This window comes from Camelus dromedarius, chromosome 17 (genome assembly GCF_036321535.1).
Source record: "Camelus dromedarius isolate mCamDro1 chromosome 17, mCamDro1.pat, whole genome shotgun sequence".
In the NCBI taxonomy this organism is placed as follows: Eukaryota; Metazoa; Chordata; class Mammalia; order Artiodactyla; family Camelidae; genus Camelus; species Camelus dromedarius.
The window spans coordinates 18,277,944-18,298,896 of NC_087452.1; the positions used below are offsets into that span (position 1 = coordinate 18,277,944).

The 20,953-nt window shown below is 41.7% G+C and overlaps 1 protein-coding gene across 4 annotated transcripts in view; it reads left to right on the forward strand.

Moving 5' to 3' along the window:
* Positions 1–20,953, forward strand: part of FRMD4B (FERM domain containing 4B) — a 284,910-nt gene that overhangs the window by 179,382 nt on the left and 84,575 nt on the right. For all 4 annotated transcript variants that reach the window (XM_064496320.1, XM_031470717.2, XM_064496319.1 and 1 more), the window contains one exon: positions 9,700–9,784. In XM_064496320.1, the coding sequence (XP_064352390.1) occupies positions 9,700–9,784 (85 nt within the window). The remainder of the gene's footprint in view (positions 1–9,699; positions 9,785–20,953) is intronic.

The following is a 20,953-nucleotide window of genomic DNA, read 5'->3' on the forward strand; positions in this document are numbered from 1 at the left end:
AGGGCTACAAAATGACTTTGCAGGGTGTTATGCAAATATAAGAAAATATCTTTTTTTTTTTAATTGTAGCATTTGTGAAAATGAAAAATACCATACAGTTTTGCTCTCAAGGAGTTTCGTCTCTGTTGAAATGTCACATTAACCCTGTGGCAGGCACTAGGCTACATATTTGACATGTTTTGTGTCTGTGATTCCTGAGCTAACCACTGGGGTCCTACGGATTCGCGGAGGGAAGACTTTCTCCTGGTCGTACCCCCCAGGATGCAGGGAGCAGCTCAAAAACACATGCGGATTCTGCATGGAGGAAAGAAAACATTTAAGGTGAAGGCACTTGGTTCTCCCTTTGTGAGCTCCAGGATTAAATCTTTGTTTCAGTTATAAAATCTCAGTGATTTGTGCTAAATATGTGTGTGACACGGGTGTATAGACTCCCCATAATTTATTTATGCCCCGTAATTCATTTTCCTGTGAGTCCTCTATTTTCCTGTGAGTCCAAACGCCCCCAGGCTGCAGGGGGGAACTCCTCCAGGCCCCGGGGTTGTTATCTGCTCCTGTAAATTATCTTCTGCAAACACAGGGGCCTCTTTGGTAATGCAGCCCAGATGTAAAGCATTTGAAAAGCTTGATAGTGAGCAAGGCATTTAAATCGGAGAGCAGGGACTTGGCCTGACCTCATTGGAGAAAAGCTCCCATCCCCTCAGGGGAGGGTGGCTCAGGCTGGTACCACCTAGCTCCAGGCAAAGCCAGGATCTAGGGTCTTTTACCTCCCTTAGTCTTCTGACTGCCTCTTCCTTTTTTTCCCCCCTCCTTCTGGTCTTCCCTCTCCTCTTCCCCTCTTTACCTCGTTCTCTTTCCAAGTCACCTTTGGTATGTGCTAAGACTGTAAGTGGCCACTTAAAGGTACTCCTAAGCATTGTCTGTGAACTTGGGACTGAGAGAGTCAGTGGAGAGTTCTAGCAGGAGATGTGGGGAAAGACGGCTGCCTTTCTGTCAAAGTTGCTGCAGACGCCGAGTCTTTGAAAGACATTTTTTCAGTCTGTCAGCAACCCCTCGTCTGGTTCTGGAACATTCGCCCTTTAGAAAGAGTTTAACTCAAGGACATATCGTGACTACAACTCATAAGTGCACTTCATTCTACCTGTTTTTTTTTTTTTTTTTTAAGAAAGACAAATATGTGAAATACAGCACGGCAGATAAATGCTCTGGCGAAGAAACAGATTTATTGATCTGGAAAGAGGCTCCCAGTATACCCCCCGGGGGGAAGAAACAGGCCATGTGACTGCATGTAAGCAAACGTTAAGGATAGGAAAAAAGTTTAAAGTGTTAACAGGAATTAATCTCTGGGTAGAATGATTGTAGGAATGATTTTTGCTTGTCTGTATTTTTTTTCCCTACAACGAACATACTACTGAAGCAATTTTTTTTAATGCAAATATGAGGAGTGATAAAAGGGAAAAAAAAAGATGAAGTATTTGTGACTGGAGAGCCAGGAGTTGTTTTACAGCTGTCAAGGAGTGGGTGACTTACAGCAAGGAGAGGCCAGGAAAGTTTCTCTCTTCCCAGAGGAATGTGATTAAAAAGCGCAGAGAAATGACAGATTCCTCCTCCTTTGGGCCCAGCAGAGTCTCTTTGAGGCAGATGTGTGAGCCAGTCAGAGCTCTTTGTCCACCCACCACACTCCCATCTGAACATGCAACGTCCCAGAACCTGGGGAAATCACCTGTCAGTTACCTGAACATTGACCGTGACCTCCGAAATAGCCATTCTTGAACTTCCAGGCAGTGGTGAGCAGCCTGGAAGGATCCACTATCCTAATTCATAAAGCCTTTGAGGATCCACCATCCTAATTTGTAAGAGAACTGCAGAAAGAGACAGGATCCTTCAAAACTCAGACTCCATCCTGATTCCAGCTTCTTGCAGGATATATTTCTCAATGTGCACCCCGATCAAATATCAGATAGCATCTGTGGCAATCTGCTCAGTCTTCTCTGTAATCTGTCCTCAGGGTGCCAGCAGAAGGGCAGAAGGAAGGCATTAGAATTGTGAAAGGTAAAAAGGGCTGTAGGGTACAGAAGTTCAAAGGGGGCCTTTAGTGCAGGGTTTCTCCATAGCAGGGCTACTGACATTTGAGGGCAGGTGACTCCTTGGTGTAGGGAGCCCGGCTGTGCTATAGGATGTTTGCAGCATCCCTGGCCTCCAACTATGAGATGCCGGTAACACTCTCCAAGTCAGGACAAGCAAAAAATGCCTTCAAGATATAGGTATATATCTACAATGGAATATTACTCAGCCACAAAAAAGAATGAAATAATGCCATTTGCAGCAACATGGATGGACCTAGGGATGATCATACTAAGTGAAGTAAGTCACACAGAGAAAGACACGTATTATATGATATCACTTATTTGTGGAATCCAAAAAATTGACCCAAATGAACTTATTTACAAAATAGAAACAGGCTTACAGACAAAAAACAATCTTATGGTTACCAAAGGGGAAGGGGGAGGGGAGGGGTAAATTAGGAGTTTGGATTAACAGATACACACCATTATATAGAAAATAAACAACAAGGATCTACTGTATAGCACAGGGAACTATACTCAATATCTTGTGATAACCTATAATAGAAATGAATCTGAAAAAGAACACATGTATGTAGAACTGAATCACTTTGTTTTACACTTGAAACTAACATAACATTATATCTCAGGGTTTTTTTTTAATCTTTTCTTTTTGAGGGGAGCTAATTGGGTTTATTTATTTTTTTAATAGAGGTACTAGGGATTGAACCCATGCATGCTAGGCAGGCGCTATACCACTGAGCCATACCTTCCCCTTAACATAATATTGTAAATCAACTCTACTTCAACTTTTTAAAAAAATGTCTCCACCGTGGCCAAATGAACCTCACTCCACCCACTGAGAACCAGCGTTTAACATCACTCTTGGGTTCTATTCCTAACTCTCCCGTGTGTTAGCTGTGTGGCCTTTGGCACCCTCTGTGGGCCTGTTTCCTCACCTGTAAAGTGAAGTAGGATCTGGTGGTGGTACAGGGGGCTGTTGGAGGATTATGCATGTTAACATGTAATGAAGACCCTCAGGAAATATTAACTTTTTTTTATGACATAAATAAGAGACTACCTCAACCACATGTTCAGTGGGTAAAAAAAAATCCATAATATGGCATACGGCCTTTGAATATGGAAGTTCGGAGACTGGGCTTGGATCTGACCCACTCCCTTTTGCACTGGGTGGGAGATTTCATCGATGGTCTCCATCACTCACCGGGCCCAGCCTCCCCTCCCTTCAGACTAATCTCCTGCCTCTTGCTGTCTCCGTCTCAGAGCATGTGTCCCCACTTTCCTCTCGGAGAGGTGGGGGGCAGGCTGTTTTGCAGTTTTGAAGCAAGCGCTTGGGATTCACCATGTGATTTTAACACTTCACATTGCCTTCGGGGCAGAAGACGCCCTCCCGTTGAGGACAGGTCACAGCAGGGCCCTTATCCATCCTGGGCCTCCAGCCCTTCCCTGGAGAACTGAGGAAGAGACACACTCTGGGAGATCAGCAACAGGGCAGGTTTCTGCAGGCTTACCTGGGGTGGGGGCGGGGGGCCTCTGGTTCTGCTAGCAACGCCGGGAAATTCAGAAGTGAGGAAGAGCTGTGTTGGCAGGAGAGCACATCGCAGAATATAATGCTTCCCTTTGGGGAATTCTCCAAGAATGCGCCCGTCCCAGAAATAAAAGGGAACCTATGAGACTCTCAGAAGGTCCGCATCACCGTTTGGAGTAAGTGAAATACACTTGAATTACACTGCTGTCTGCAGTGTGCATTATAAAGTAGGACTCCGAGGTTGCAGGGTCATTATAAGCAATAAATACATATCTCCCTGCTTGGAATGTGGATTAGGACCTGATAGAAATCTCCTTAGGCAGGTGGCTGCAGTGAGTGCCTAAAATTACCCACAGGACTGAACGAAAACTAGGATGAGGCGTTTTCATGCGGCCCTCACTGGACGCCCGTCAGGAACTCAGCGCTGTTCAGAACACGGCATACTTGAGTCATTCTTGCCGAATTCGCCGTCTTTGATGCTATCACTCAGACACAGCAAACAAAGAAAACAAAGAAATAGGCTCAGCTGGGGAGCAAAAGTCGCAGGTGGTCAGAAGAATACTCGTGTCAGAGTGTTTTCCCATTCTCTGTGGAGATGGACACCTTGGTGGCATGCTGCTTCCGCAAGAGAAAGAACTTAGGAAACATACTTGGAATCTGCATTCTTGTTTTTTACAGTTGAAGTTTTAAAGCGGTTTCCAGCTAAATCTGCACCTTTTGTTACAGTCCCACTGGTAGAGGGGTAATAATAACATGATAATAATCACCACCACTGATTGACTGCTGGGCTACATGCCACCCACCCAGCTGAGCACCATGGAAACCTCTGGTGTGTAGAGCAAGAGAGGAAAGGGAGGTTCTGAGAGACCGAGCAGCTGGTCCAAGGCCCCGGCATGATCAGCGTTGGAGCTGGTCTTCCACCCAGTATCTCCCCAACTCCCTGAGGTTGGCTTCCCACCGTGATGAATAAACGCCACAGAGGGGAATACCAGGCACCTCCACGGAAGTGACCACTAAAGGACAGCCCATCCCAAGCAACCAGCGTCTTCTGTGTTTTGACACGTGTGAGTTGTCATCTGTGTGACAGGCCTGCCTCCCCTCCAAGCCATCCTTGTCATGTCACGTTGAGGCTGATGAGCAGTTAGGTGAATGCCCGTCCCGTCAAGAAAGGGGAAAAAAAATGCTAACGGGAGGAGCACGAAAAGTAGAGACAAAACCTCTTCTCAAAAAGGCAGGCTCTCTTCTCAAGAAATCATACTTGTTAAACTGTATGAGATTTGTCTCCAAAAGCCTGGGTTTGTTTTGAGGCTGAAAATTGAACGGTGGGCTTCAACTTCACAAAATCTTAATGAAATCCCTCACAGTAAGCATGCAGAAGGGAGACGGTATCTTTTTGCCAAAAAAGGGCTGAAATAAAAGGTCTTTATTATATGAGTCTGGGATAGTCCGTTTCATTTCATCAAGAAGCCCTAGATTTTGTTTTCAGTTCATGGTACGTGTTGATAGGCGTGCCTCGGGAGCCATCCTCCCGGAGGACCACACGTGCTTTTTATATGCTCCATAAATATGAAGTCATTACAGTGGCTCCCTTGAGGGAGAGACAGGATCCTGGATTCAGAGAGCAGGTAATTGGATGCCTAGGCAGAAAGGGAGAAGGCAATGGGGCGGGTCGCCAGAAAGTAGTGGGAAACAGGATAGGGACCTGTTTACTGCAACCAGGGTACAGTCAGGGGCAGGGGCTTCAGAAACCAGGTGAACCCAGTTTCTGGTACAAAGGTATCTGTTGGGAGCTAGACAAGCCACAGGCTGATCTGATGCCAAGCCACCCAGCTCCCTGCATACGGCTTCTCAAAGTCTTGAAAGCTAGCAAGAGGATTGGTCTGGCTAATTTGTCCTCTCCCTGGAATGCCCTTCCTGCCTTTGGTACCTGGTGAACTCATGCATTCTTTAAGACTCAGCTCAGTTGTCCTTGGGGACACCGTGCCCTGTGACACGTGGTCCTATGGATTTCAGTTTGGCAGTCTTCTCGCTCTTGGTTCATAGGCTGACTGCTTTGCCTTCCTCCCTTGGGCCCTCGGCGTTGTGTACATTTTCTGTTTCATTGTGATGTTGTAGGGAAGAAGCCTGTCATATTGGTTTGGAATATAAACTTTGAAATCTGAAAGGCCTTAGTTCGTTCTAATCATGGTTCCACCACATCCTCCCTGTATGGCTTAAGGAAGTTTGACTTTCCATCTCTGTGTCTCAGTTTTCTTATCTGTAAGCTGGGTTCATAACTGGCTGCCTAGAGCATATGGCTGTACTGAAGTTCAATGAAGTGATGCCTGGAGCGCCCTTTGTATTGTCCCGAGCATGCGGGAAGCCCTCTGGTAATTTGGAGTCTTTGGTTGCCGACAGCAGAAACCCAGTTGTGGCTGACAGAGTTGACAGGACACTGGGCTAGCAAGGCCCCAGAAAAGAGAGGAATCCCGGCTTCTGCCGGGACCTAGGCATCAGGGGCCAATGGACAGTTTCATCAGGCAGAGCCATAGCTCCATCCATCTTTGATCTATGGGTCATTCCAGTCATATTTCTATTTCACGATGAGAGAATCTGACAGCGCTAGCTTGGCTCACAGGCTCACACCTTGGCCAGGGAGTTCTGGCTGAGGAAAAGGAATGTGCTCAGCTGTTTTACATCCAGTCAGTGACCCTGAAGGCTTTTGCATATTTGACTTACTGCTGAAGACCACGGCAGCTTTACTTATATAATAACACGTGCACAGGATTTTTTTTTTTAAGTTTTAAAGACAATGGCGACGTTTGAATGAAGATCAGATTTTAAATATTAAGGAATTATGAAGTTTGCTAGTATGAGAATTCACTGAGGTTATGCCTTTAGTAAGTACCCTCTCTGTCAGATATATATGTGTTGAAGGAATTGAAAGTTATAGGAAGAATCCCCAAATCTTGGTGTAGGTAGCAGACCTGGGTGCTAGTCATCTGACCTGGGACCCTTATAGGGCAGGGGGACGCCCTCCAAGACTACTTCAGCTTTTTAAAATGTGTTTCATAGGTTAATCCAAAATCTATTTGTTTGGTCTGCCGACCTGGTTCTGAATTTTGAAGCAATGGAGAATACACATACTTCCATCTTGCCAATCTTGTTCATGCACAGTTACTCATGGCTTAGCCTCCCCGACATAAACGCTGCATGAGTGGACAAGAGAGGCCTCCAGGAGGAGGTTCTGCCAAAAAGCAGGGTCTGCAGAGTCAGAGGGACCCAAATCATGACCTACTCCTGCCCACGCGTGTGGGCAGATCTCTAAAATTCAGTTTCTGCATCTGTGAAATGGAGGTAGTGGTTGGTATCTCCCATCCAGGGCTGTTGTGAGAATGACATGAAACGGCGCGTGGAAAGCACTTAGCATGTGACCTGGCACACAAGCTCAGGAGACGTTAGCCGTGATCCCTCTCAGGCTGCCCCCTGGACACCTCCTTCTGTTATCTTAGCTGACAGAGATAAAAATGCTTGCAAAAGCAAAGGAAGCAGGGGGAAAAAAACCACCACCTAGTTGAAGTGGAAGGTCCTTTAGGGAACTTAGTAACACAGGTCATCTCAGCCCTACAATACAGCAGCCGCTGACCCTGGGTCCACCATCCCCGGGACTCACTATTCTCTGCTTCTGCTCCATCAGCTCCTGCTGCTGACTTGTGTCCTTTCTCTGCCTCATGGCTTCTGTGTAGTGCCTTTCTTCAACTCCACTGTTTCCCTCTTGACCTGTCTCTCAGTCTCAGTCTCTCCAAGAGACCGTACATGGTTGGTTTATCCATTCCTCATCCCCTATAAGGAGCCTCTGTTGGGCTGAGCTCTCTTCCTCCCAGAACTACCTTATAGGATGCTCACCAAGTTACTAACAGGTTCCCTTTGAGTCAGGTAACTATCTTTGGTCTGTCCAGCTGTGGCCAGAAGACCTACGCTGATGAGAGAATACTCAGATTATTACAAATTCTTTCTTGGAGAAAGCCAACTTATGAATGTTTATCACATTACTCCAAAGAGATGCTGTTTTTCTACCATATTTTCCCAACCTGGATTTCTTTTTATTCCATGGAATCCTGTTTTTTTCTTTAGCCTTCAGGTATAGTTCAAATCCTATCATGTCCTGTAAGCTTTTTTTTTTTTTTTTAACATAATGCAAGGATCGCCAAGCCACAATAGTTAGAATTTCTTGAATTCCTACCACATGCCAGGCACTGTACTGGGCACTTCATAAAGATCCTCTTAGGGCCACCATTATCCCCACTTTATAGACGAGGGATCTTAAACTCAAAGCTTCAGCCACATCCCCCAAGCCACATAGCATTAAATTCCAGAAAGTGGATTTTTATTAACAACAGTTAGTATTTATTGTTTTATGTATATTATCTCATTTAATCCTTCTGAAACCTGTGAGGTAAGTGTAGTCATAACAGCCATTTTAGAAAAGACACGAAGAAGCTAACCACTATATATAAAAATAGATTTTTAAAAAATTTCTTCTGTACAGCACAGGGAACTATATTCAATATCTTGTAATAACCTTAAATGAAAAAGAATGTGAAAACAAATGTATGTATGTATATGCATGACTGGGACATTATGCTGTACACCAGAAATTGACATATTATAACTGACTATACCTCAATTAAAAAAAAAAAAAAGACACTAACTCCCTTTCCCAAGGCCACACAGCTAATAAATGATGGAAATGGGACTCCGTGTTCTAGGTCTTTCCATTCCAATGCCTGTTTTTCCCTCCAACTCTTTTCTCTCCCTCCCTGCCTTAACCCTTAACTTTCCCTTCTCACACACCTAACACTCATCAGTCTTCATTAAGCTCACTGATAAGTGACATAAACCCTTGTAAGTGCGGATATAAAGGATTTATTCTCTTTCTGGAACGTCCCTTGATGATTCAACGAATATTAAGGGTGGAATTTTTCAAATGATTTTACCATCTCAGTGATAAAAATCTTTCATGGCCTTTTTAAGCCGTTGGATTTATTTCTCAAATGTTTCCTTATTACGGAAGAGGTGGGAAAAAAAATAAAAAGAGCAAATGCCCGAGGCCTATTAGGATTTTGCAGCGCTAAGGACAGGCTCCCCGTGCCACCTCAGCCCGGTTTATCTTGACTCTCAGCAAACTGAGAGCAAGTTCTCTTCCAGGACCCTCGCTGTGAGCTGTCTTCGGGGCATTGGGTCTCTCCATGCTCCATGCATTATTCATCAAGTGAGGCTCCAACACTTGAGAAAACTTTCTGGGCCTCCGCTGGCCCACTCACCACCCCCAGAGCACCAGCCCTCACCAGACAGCTTCAACACGATGGGATTATGAAAACCCGAGGCTCTCCTCTCCTCCCCACCTCGGGGCCCTCCAGCATTCTCCCAGGAGAGGGACCTGGCCTCACAGACCTAACAAGCAAAGGCCCAGAAAAAGGGAGGTGAGGGGGGAGCGAGGCCCCAAATACCCTGATTTGCATGAGAAAGACCAATATGAAGTTGTATGGAGAGCTTGGCTTCCAGCCAAGGGAAAGCCCAGAGCCTGGAAGTGTGAGGGGAGGGAGGGTGTGATTGAAACTCTCCTGGTGGGTGGGGGCGAGGTAAGCGTGGGGCTCCCACACCCACCCCGAGCCTGAAAACCCCTGAGCCTCGGGCCTCAAGGTTCAATAATACAGTAGTGCTTCCTCAACAGACTTCTGCTTTCAACCATCAGAGCTCCCCTGGGCTTTGTTTCCAAGCTGGCTGAGGTATTGTGAGCTCCCAGGACGTGTGTCGAAGAATGGACAATAGAGAATAAGTTTAAGTTTGCAGTTCGTAACCATTGTGGAGTTTTTTTTCTTTAACTCACCTTCCAACACACAAAAACCTTCTGTAGAAGATTGTATCTTCATATTTGCACACATGCACACATACAGACGTGTTGCAGATTTCTTTTAAAAGGGAAATAAAGCACAACCCTCCTCCAGTTCTTCAAAATTCTCTGCTTTGAGAGAAGCGGCGTGAGGAAATGAAACCGTGCTGAGGGAAAGAAAGGAATCTGAAGAAACAAACTTGTGTGCTGTTTTCCAGGTTTTACATTGAGAGCATATCGTTTTTGAAGGATAAAACCACCGTGGAGCTGTTTTTCCTGAATGCAAAGTCCTGCGTGCACAAGGTAAGGGCCCGGTCTGTCCTGGTCAGTGAAGGACTCCGGAGGGGCTGGAGTGGAGGGAGAAATGGGGGGTGGGGGTTGTCTTCATGTTTAAATGGAGAAAAAAGGCCATAAGCTTTTCCCTTGACATATCCTACCCCGCCAAAAAGAAAGGAAGGAAGGAAGGAGAGGCATCTCTTCTCAGATTCTGAGTGGGGAAGACGGCCCTCTGCAGAGGCGTGCTCACACAGAATCACCATTGCCTTAAATGCAGCTCATACTCCACTCAGAATGACCCAGAAAGACCCAAAGATGAATCAGTCAGACTGTGATTGAAGCCTCACAAAAGTCAGGCCAGAAATCGTTTTTTTTAAATGGAGGTGCTGGGGACTGAACCCAGGACCTCATGCATGCTCAGCACATGCGCTACCACTGAGCTATTACATCCTTCCCCACCCACCCAGCCCTGAAATTTTTTTTTTCTTTTCTTTCTTTTTTTTCTTTTTTTTTTGTTTGTTTTGTTTTGTTTTTGTATCCTTTTTTTTAACCCAAAATCTTTTTTTTCAACAGTTTGTTCTACATTTATCATAACTCAAAGCCAGTCTTCTCTAGGGGACCCCAGCTTAGAGCCACATGCTTTAAAGCAGTCTCAGTTACCTGTGGCAAGGGACCACTTTTTTGCCTTGTTTTTTCATTTGTATCGAATCCGTGGAGGGCACATGGCTTTTGTAAAATTCAGTAAACATGCTAGAAAAATGATCCCATGCTTGGGTGTTGCAACCATGTCAGTCAGATTGCTGCAGAAGTTGTTAACAGTCTCAGTTTTTTTAATCAGATCTTCCTGCAAACAGGCATTGATTTAAAGGCCTCTAAATCTGGCCTCCTCAAACCACACCCTGGGCGAGGGCAGGGAGTCTGTGGGCCATGATAGACTCAGCTGGAGCCCAGCTCCTCCCTTCACGGGTATTGTCTCAGTGTTCAGTGTCTCAGATCCCACGCCTGCTTTCCAGGGCTGGTGGGAACCCCTCCCTCTCATATTCATTATCCTGAATTTGAGGGTGGCCAGAGACAGCTGGATGGTGCTTGGCGGGGAAAGACAAGAGGGGTGGACTGCAGGTTAGGGAACCTACATTGGTACTCCTCCCCACGGCCCCCAAAATGTCCCACTGCACACACACAGCCTTAATTGGCAGAAGACACAGCCTTAATTGGCAGAAGACTCAGCCAAGAACAAAGCTTTCAGTGTTGTTTTTTTTTTAAACAGCTTTATTGAGATATAACTGACAATGGATAATGAAAGTGTAGAATTTTATGCCTTAATATAAATAATACCCTTGAAATGATCACTACAATCAAGATAGTGAGAATACCCAGCAACTACAGGTCTGCTTTTTCTCACAGTAGTTTGTGTTTTCTAGAGTCTTACATAAATGAAATCATACAGTAGATAATCTTTCTTCTTTCAATGAGCATAATTATTTTGAGATTTATCCATGTTGTTGTGTGTATCCATAGCCCCTTTTTATTGCCGAGTAATATTCCACTGTGTGGCTATACCTTGTTTCTCCATTTACCTGTGGGGTTTTTTTTTCCCCCTTTTTTTTCTCCCAGTTTTACTGGGATGTAATGGGCATGTAACACTGTGTAAGGTTAAGGTATAAATATTGATGATTTGATATGTGCATATATTCAAAATGATCCATTCACCTGATGATGGACATTTGGGTTATAAAAGTTTGGGACCATTACAAATAAAACTGCCATGAATAGCCATGTACAAGTCATTGTATGCACATATACTTTCGTTTTTCTTGGGTACACACCTGGGAGTAGAATGACTAGATCATGTGGTGGATACATTAAACTTTTTAAGATTCTGCCAAACTATTTTCCAAAGTGGTTGTGCTATTTTAAGTCCCCACCCATAAATATTTAAATTATAAGATTTCTAGTTCCTTCATATCCTTGTCAACACTTGACATAGTTATTAGCCTTTTCCATTGTAGCCATTCTGATAGGAGTGTTAGTAGTATCTCATTGTGGTTTTAATTTCCATTTCCCTGGTGACCTATGATGTTTGAGTGTCTCTCATGTACTGATTTACCATTAGTATATTTTCTTTATGTTTGAAATTTTTCCCCCAATTTCTTGGGATTGTTGTTTTCTTTTAATGGGTTTTTGGAGTGTATATATTCTGTATCCAAGTACTTCATCAGTTATATGGCTTGCAAATATTTTCTCCCAGTCTGGCTTGCTGTTTATGCTCTTAATGTCTTTCAAGATTGAAAAGCTTTTATTTTGATGAAGTCCATTTTATCAACATGCTCTTTTATGGATTGTGATATTATATCTCAATAGATTTTGCCTAACCCAAGGTGGCAAAGATTTTCACCTGTGTTTTCTTCTAGAAGTTCTTCAATTATAGGTTTTACATTCAAGTCTACTTTTCATTTTGAGTTAATTTTTACATATGACACAAAGTATGGTTTGAAATTCCTTTTTTTTTTTTTTTTTGCATATGCTTATTCAATGGTTCTAGCACCATTTGTTGAAAAGGCTACCATTTCTTTATTACATTGCCTTTGCACCTTTGAAAAATCAATTGTCCATATATGTGTGGGTTTACTTTTGGACTCTTTATTCTGTTCCATTGATCTGTTTTAGCATAACCTTTATGCTAAAACATACTGTTTTGATTCCTGCAACTTTATAATGTGTCTTGAAATCAGAACAAACCCCAACTATGTTCTTTTTCAAAGTTGCTTTATTTATTCTAAGTCTTTATATTTCCATATTAATTTTAGAATCAGCTTTTCAAATTCTACCAACAAACAAACAAATTCCTACTGATGCTTTTCTTAGGATTGCAATGAATCCATAGACCAAGATTGACAGCTTACTAATATTGAATCATCCGACCCATAGACAAGATACATATCTCCATTTATTTAAGTCATCTTTAATTTCTCTCAGTTGTTTTCAGTGCACAGGTCTTTTGTTAGATTTTTTTTTCCCTAAGTCTTCCATATTATTTCATACAATTGTATGTGTTATCTTTTTATTTCAGTTTCTGGATGTTAATTACCAGCATATAGAAATACAGCTGATTTTTGCATATTGATATTGAATCCTGCAACCTTGCTAAACTCATTTATCACTCCTGGTAATTTTTTTCCGGATTTCATCAGATTTAGATTATAGGTGAACATATCCTCTGCTAATAAAGATAGTTTTACTTCTTCCTTTTCGATCTGCATGCCTTTTTTTTAGCTGTCCCATTTGTAGCCATAATTGTTCATAATGTTTTCTTCTCGTTTGAACGTGTACAGTCTGTAAGTGATATTACCTCTCTTGATCCTGTATTAATAATTGGTGTCTTCTCTATTCTCTGTCAGACTGGCTTGAAGTCTATCACAGAGCTTCTCAAAGAATCAGCTTTTGGTTTCCATGCTCTTCTCTGTTGCTTTTCTGTTTTCTATTTCATGATTTCTGCTATGAATGGTATTATTTTTATGTTTTATTTTTATTGTTTTCTTCTTCCTTTGGGTTTAATTTGCTCTTCTTATTCTAGTCTCTTAAGATAAAAGCTCACTGATTAAAGAGGTTTCTTTTCTGAGATAGGCATTTAGTACTGTAACATTTCCCCCCGAGAACTAATTTTGTATCCCACAAATTCTGATGTGTGGTTTCATTTTCACTCACTTCTAAATATTTTCTAATTTCCTTTTTATGTATTTTCATTGGCTCATTGTTATTTAGAAGAGTATAGTTTGGTTTCCAGAAATTTGAGGACTTTTATGGATCTTCCTTTTATTTATTTCTAATTAAATCTTACTGTATTCAGAAATTTCACTTAGTATGAATTAAATTGTTTTAAATTTATGGTGCCTTGTTTAATACCCAGTGGCTATTGGTCCATGTGCACTTGGGAAGAGTGTGTATTCTGCTATCATTGGATGGATGTTCTATAAATGTTAACCAGGTCAATTTGATAGTATTGTTTAAGTCTACTACGTCTCACTGATCGTATGTCTCCTACTTATATCAGTTATTCACGGAGGGGTACTGTAAGCTCTGGCTATGATTGTAGATTTTTCTATTTCTCTTTGCAAGTTCTATCAGTTTTTGTTTCATGTATTTTGAAGTTTTGTTATTAGGGTATAAACATTTAGAAATTCTAAATAAACATTTAGCATTAGGGTATAAACATTTAAAAGTGTCATCATGATTGTCATTATAAAAATGATCCTCTTTATCCTGGTAACCTTCCTTATTCTGAAATCTGCCTTGTTTGATATTAATATAACCACTCCACATTTCTTCTGATCAGTGTTAGCATGGTAATTTTTTTTCCATCTTCTAAATTGTAAACTGTCTGTGTACTTAAAGTGCATGTCTTACAGACAACCATACAGTTGCATCTTGCTATTTTTATCCACCTAATTTATCCATTTATCCATCTCTGTCCTTTAACTTGTTTACACCATTTATATTTAATGTGAGTATTGACATGTTAAGTTTATCTTGTGGTTTGTTTTCTCTTTGTCCCATCTGTTCTTTGTCCCTTCTCTCCTGCCTTCTTTTGGATTCACTGAGTCTTTTATGATTCTATTTTACCTCATTCGTTGGGTTTTTAGGGATAACTCTTTGTTTTTTACTATTTCTGTGGTTGCTTTAGGGTTTATGGCATACATCTTTAACTTATCAGGTCTGCCTTCAAGTGATATTATACCGTTTCACATGTAGTACAACAACTTTATAATAGTATATTTCTATTTCTCCCCTCTCAACTTTTATACTGTTGGTATCATATATTTTACTTTTAGGTGTTACAGATGCTCATGACATGGTTATTGTTTTTTGTAAACATTTGATCATCTCTGGCTGCTTTTAAGATTTGTTCTTTATCACTACTTTGAGCAGTTTAATATAGTTTCATGTTTCTTATGATTGGTGTTTACTGAACATCTTAGACTTGTAGGTTTATAGTTTTTATCAAATTTGCAATTATTTCCAGCCATTATTTCTTCAACTCTTGTTTCCCCACCCATGCCTCCTTTGCAGACCCCGATTACACGTATAGTAGGCCACCTGAAGTTGTCCCACAGCTAAGTAGTGCTCTTTTTATTTAGTTATTTTTTCTCTGTTTGATTTTGATGGTTTCTATTGCTGTCTTCAATTTTATTCATCTTTTCTTTTATAATCTAAGCTTCCATTTATCCCATCCTGTATATTGGAGTTTTTATCTTTAGAAGTTTGAATTTGGGTCATTTTTACATCTTGCATATGGCTGCTTAACTTTTTGAACATATGAGATATAGTTATAATAATTGTTTTCATGTCTTCCATCTACATATTCTAATATCTGTTTGGGCAGTTTAATTGATTGATTGATTGTGCTGATTATGGGTCATGTTTTCCTGCCTATTTGCCTACCTGGTAATATTTGATTGGATGCTGGACATAATTTGATTGTATCTTCTAGGGTGCTACATATTTTCATATTCCTATAAATATTCTTGGTATTTGTTTGGGGATACAGTTTAGTTACTTGGATGCAGTTTGATTCTTTTCACGTCTTACTTTTATGATTTGTGAGGCTGGTACAGAGCAGTGCTCGTGCTAGAAATAACGATTCCCTGTGACCAAGGCAGGACCTTCCTCAGGACTCCACTCAGGGCCTCATGAATGATGAGTTTTTTCAGTCTGGCTGTTGTGAACAGGCACCATTTTCAGCCCGGTGTGAGGACCAGGAGCTCTTCCCTTTCATCCTTTTGGACAGTTCTTTCCTGTCCAAAGGGTGGTTTCCTTCCACGTGTGCAGTGATCAGTCCTCAGCTAGAGTCTTCTTAGACCATCTGCATTAGCTTCAGGAGTCTCTCCCTGGGCAGCCCTGTTTTCTCTAACATTCTGTTCTGCAACTTCTACCCCTTTTGGTCTCCCCAGTCTCTCAGCTCCATCTCCTCACCTCAGAGTGTACGCTGTGCTCCATCTGGGTTTCCCCTTCACAGCCTGGAAACCTTCCCCTGGCAACAGGTGGGGACAGTCGAGGTTTACCTCATTCAAGGTTTGTTACCTGTGCTCACTGTTTTGGAAATTGTTGTTTCACATTTATTGTCCAGTGTCTAGTTTTTTTAAAATATCTTTTTTGGGGATGGGAGGTAATTAGGTTTGTTTATTTATTTATTTTTAATGGAGATACTGGGAATTGAACCCAGGACCTCATGCATGCTAAGCTCACTCTCTACCACTGAGCTATACCCTCCTCCCCTTAGTTTTTTTTTTTTTGGGTAAGAGGGTAAATCCAGTCCCTGTTACTCCATCTTAGCCAGAAGCAAAACCATTCAAAGCAGAGTTTTGGGCTAATTCTATCAGGAAGGTAAAATGTCTTCAGCACCAAAGGCTTTACCACAGCCTGTCTTTTCTGAGACGTGGACTTCCTTGAGGACTCCATGGGTTGACTGATAAGTAGACACCTGTACAGCAAATGCAGTATTTCCTGAGACAGGAAAACATTTCGTAAACCATAGTTGGTCATCATCTCTTATGTGGAGAAATATAATCACCCCTTGTGATATTTCTCATTGCCTCGCTGGCCAAGATCCAAAGAAAAGGTCTGCTTGATGACTTACTTGCTCTGTTGCTAATAGAAAAATGGGATACAAATTTTAACCCTTGGTATTCCTCTTGTAGTTTTAGATGCTAATTCTGTTGCTCTTGAGGAAGCAAAGTTCTTTTAAATCCTCCTCTATCTTGCATCAGGCCCTAGGAGCCTTTCTAAAAGTGATTCATGACTTGTCGAAGAATTTAGAACTTTTACAAACCATAATGTCGTAAGGTGCTTGGGTTATTGGGGTAATTTTTTAAAATTCATCTCTGGGAATTTACAGTTTGATATTTTTTATCTAGGTAATGTGCAGATGGCTAGTAACAAACAATCCCAAGAGATGTTACAGGATCCATTAAATGATAAGATAATAGGATTGAGTGACTGTTTGGTAAAACAGCTTTCAAGTAATTTCTTAAGATGTATGATAACTTAAGAACATTTTGCATAAGCAGTATCATCTGAATCATGGCCACGGGAGTAAATAAGCTTTATGAGAACATAACCTAGCTATAAAACATGCGTAGGTGGCTGGATTGTTGATTGGTGGAAGTCAGTCAGTGATGTTGGCAGCTGCTGTTAATTCAGGGCTCACTGCTAGGTTGGAGAGTGGCTGAGGCTCCCTTCCACAGGGGGCAGGGGACATTCTTCCCACCAGTGATGTGTTAGCACCTCTGTCACCCCCTACACACATTTCTTCCTTTCTGCTAGACAGCTTTCCCCTGCTATCAGTTCCTTCCTTCCACTGAGGACAGAAATACACAGGCAGGACAAGAGAGCTCTTACATGCAAATATTGGCAAAGCCACAGTATCTTTCTGCATGCTTGGTCTGTAAGAAATATGACTGGCAATGAGGTTTAATACAATTGCTGAAGCTCTGCATAGCTATGTAAATATGGATTTTATTCACGAAATCCAGCCCTCTGGTATGCCACTGGAAACACTTGGTGTTTCACAATGGTTTTGTAAATATCACTGCCCATCCGGAATGGCTACTGATGATGCTTAAATGTGTTGAAAGAAGTATTGTGCCTCGCTTCTGAGTTTGGGGTATTCTGGAGAGTCTGAAAAAGGGGTAAAGATTTCTCACTTTCGTTTACTCCAAAACAAGCACCCACTTTACTTTTGGGTACAAACTGGACATTCACTGAATTATTGATCAGCTCTATAAATGAATGGACGTTGTTAATGATCGACTCCTTTCCCCCAAGAAGTCGAGAGATAAGCAAAACAGGGTATCTGATACATAATTTGACTAGTTTTGAGTACAAAATGCATCTAAATTTACTAAGAAATTGAAATTCCAAAATGCTTAAAAAAATTTACTTTCCAGGTATTGCTGAATAACATTTTGCAATGCTATTTTAAGTCTAAACACATTTTTCATCAATGAGTGAGACTGATTCTGTAAAGAACAAAATTTCATGTTTAGTCTAATATTATTTAAAAAAAAAAAAAGAGAGTCAAGTGCCCATTGGATCTTTCTCTAATCTTTTTAGATACCAATTAAAGGTCAGTCATAATCTTACAGAAAACCAGTTCTGATTGACTTCAATTATGAAGCCATTGGTGTATAAGCCAAATTTCCCTATGGCTAGAGCTAAGTACACAGAAGACTATTTATTCTGCAATTATTTATTGCTTGTCTGCTACCTGCCACTGCTGTGTGAGGCTGTTTATGACTGGAAATGGTCTGAGGATTTCTTGATTTTTCTCCTGGTATTTTCAATCTCAACTTAAACGTCAGCGAAAATGAAATTTGTTGTCTGAAAAAAGTCTACTGCGGCAGTAGTTATGACAAAATCTGGCTTAACATACGCCTGTCCTTTTAAAGTAATCCAAATGACTAGGTGTGTCTGTTTTCTGTCCCCCATGACCCACTGAGACTTGCAATATGAAAAAAATAAATTAAGAATCATACTGTGTTTTGATCTTGACAAGGAAGGAAACGTAATTTTAAGGAAGGATCTCAGGGCTGAGGCTAACCTCTGAGCCACAGCAGCTGTGTGGTTTTAGGAAAGGTATTTAACCTTGCTGAGATGTTTTTCCCCTTTCAGAGTGATTCCGTGAGATTAGGGCGGCATGTCTCACTTGTGACCTTTGACTCCTTTTATCAGGTTTACAACAAATGTTCATTTAACTGAGCAGCCTTCTGCCGCTCTGTCGCTCTCCAGACCACAGAGTCAGAATTGAGGCGGGAGGTGGGCATCAGCTGTTTCAACAAGGTTCTCAGGTAATCAATTCTCCAGAACACCTTGGTTGAACCACTGGGTTTTCTGCATGTTAAACACGCAGAATGTTTAAGTACACGTTAAAACTCGCCTTGAGAAATAGCAATCAAGGTCCAAAGACAAAACTCTAGAATCTAGAATGATACCTTTTCATTTCTCCTCTTCTTCTTTACTGGCAGTTAAAAGAGAAAAAAAGTTATTTCACCTGAAGAACAGGAGATCAGAGAGAGAGAGTATAGCTCAGTGATAGAGTGCATGGTTAGCATGCCCGAGGTCCTCCGTTAAAAAAACAAATAAATAAACCTAATTCCCCCCGCCCCCCGCGAAAATTATAAAAAGAACAGGAGAGCAAAGAAAAGTATGAAATCCATTTCCAGCTCTGGGACCAGTGGGAAGGAAAGAAATGTCCAAAGAGCCTTTTCTCTATATTATTGTGTGCCAGAACTGTCCTAAGTGGTGTCCAGTTAACTACATTTGATCTTCATTATAGCTCACGAGGAAGGAAACGTATGACCCCTTTTACAGGTAAAAGAACTGAGGCACAGAGAGGTTAAGTAATTTGCTTAATGTCACAGAGCTATTATGTGGGAAAAGTGTCCTTGGCAGATTATACCAAGGCAGGAGACCCTGAGCCTTAAAAGCACCTCTCATTTACCCCAGCTTCCTTTTAGTCATTGCTATGTGGAAATAAAAGTGCCCTCAATAACTTCGAGCTCAGGTGCTTTTGTTACAGATTGGGCAGGTCACAGCACTGACAAGTGTTAAATACATGCAATTTGCTAGGCACTGACTATGTGTATTCATGTGTTTAGTTCTCATTCCAAACCTATTAGGTAAGTTAGGTGTCATATCTATCGGGTAAGTTCTATTATTATCCTCCATTTTACAGATGGGAATATTGAGGTACAGAGGTTAAGTAATACACATACACTCCCATAGCTAGTAAGTGGAGGAGCCAAGATTCATCCCAGGCCGTGTCTAATGCCAGAGTCCATGAGTTTAACCACGACGCATCCTGCCTCCAAATGAAGGAGGATTGTCTGTCCATGGCACATGTGGGTGGCATATTTGTGGCCTCCTGAATTTAAGCTCCTTCTTCCCTTCTTCCCTGTATTCCAAACATTGTTGTACACGCTGATGCTCTTAGCCCATGGTGATTAATAAGGTGCCTCTGGACATTAGGGGTCAAATGGCTTCAACAGCCTGGGCTGGGGACAAAGCACTTCTGAAAGAATATTTGAGAAGTGCACTAGTGCACATGTTGGTGCAAAACATACCAGAGCATTAGGAACTGCCCGTACAGTTCAGGTGTTCCGCAGAAGAAAGCTGTTGTCTGAGTTGTCTGCCAGGTGAGGGCTACTGAACCTGTTTGGCTTCCTTGGTGAGAATACAGAGGGGCACACCTTGTCTTTGCACAACCACCACCTGTGCCAGGTGGTGATGATGTGGAAGTGCCGAAACCAGTGCCGGGGAACCCTGGCAGCCCTCAACGGGTGGTGGGCTGTGTCCACCTTGGACAACCTGTAGCCTGCTTGGAAAAGCTTAAATGCACGAGAAACCAGCTGCAGGTTTGCCCCCCGTTAGTGTTTTAGTCCTCAACCATATCTGTGATTTTAGTAATCAGACAACATTTATCACTCCCATCCTCTTGTTTTTTCTATTTTTAGAGTTTCGTTTGTTTGATTTTGTTTTTTTAATTCTTGTTTTTATTGAAGTGTAGTCGATTTACAATGTTAGTTTCAGGTGTACAGCAAAGCAATTCAGTTACACACATACATACGTATATTTTTTTCAGATTCTTTCCCCTTACAGCCCATTACAAGAAACTGAATAAAGTTCCCTGTGCTATACAGTAGGTCCTTTTTGTTTATCTATTTTATATATAGTTCCATCCCCCATTTCTTAAGTCAGTGATTTGAAGACATGCTTAAAAATTTTAAATAGTATTGGCCACTTTGTCTCTTTGAGGGTGTATAAAATTATTATCATAATGAGAGGATAGAAAATGTGGAAAAACAAGCAGGGTTCAAGAGGTGCTCTGACACAGAGACTGTGCACACCAGTTTGGGGGAGGGGGAGAGGGAGGGCAGCAGCTCGACTCACTCGCTCACCAAGCGGCAGGTGCCAATTTTCTTGTGTATTAGCTCACCTAAGCCTCACAACAACCTGCACTATTAATTATTATTACTTTAACGAATGAGCAAACGGAGGCATAAATGAGGTAAATAATTTGGCCGTGGTTAAATAGCTCATGAGTAGTGAAGTAACCACTAGGCAGTCTCACTAGAGAAACCAAAGTATTTGTTTTCATTGCATAAAAAATTACTGCATTCTGATGGAGGGCTAGAATTTCTG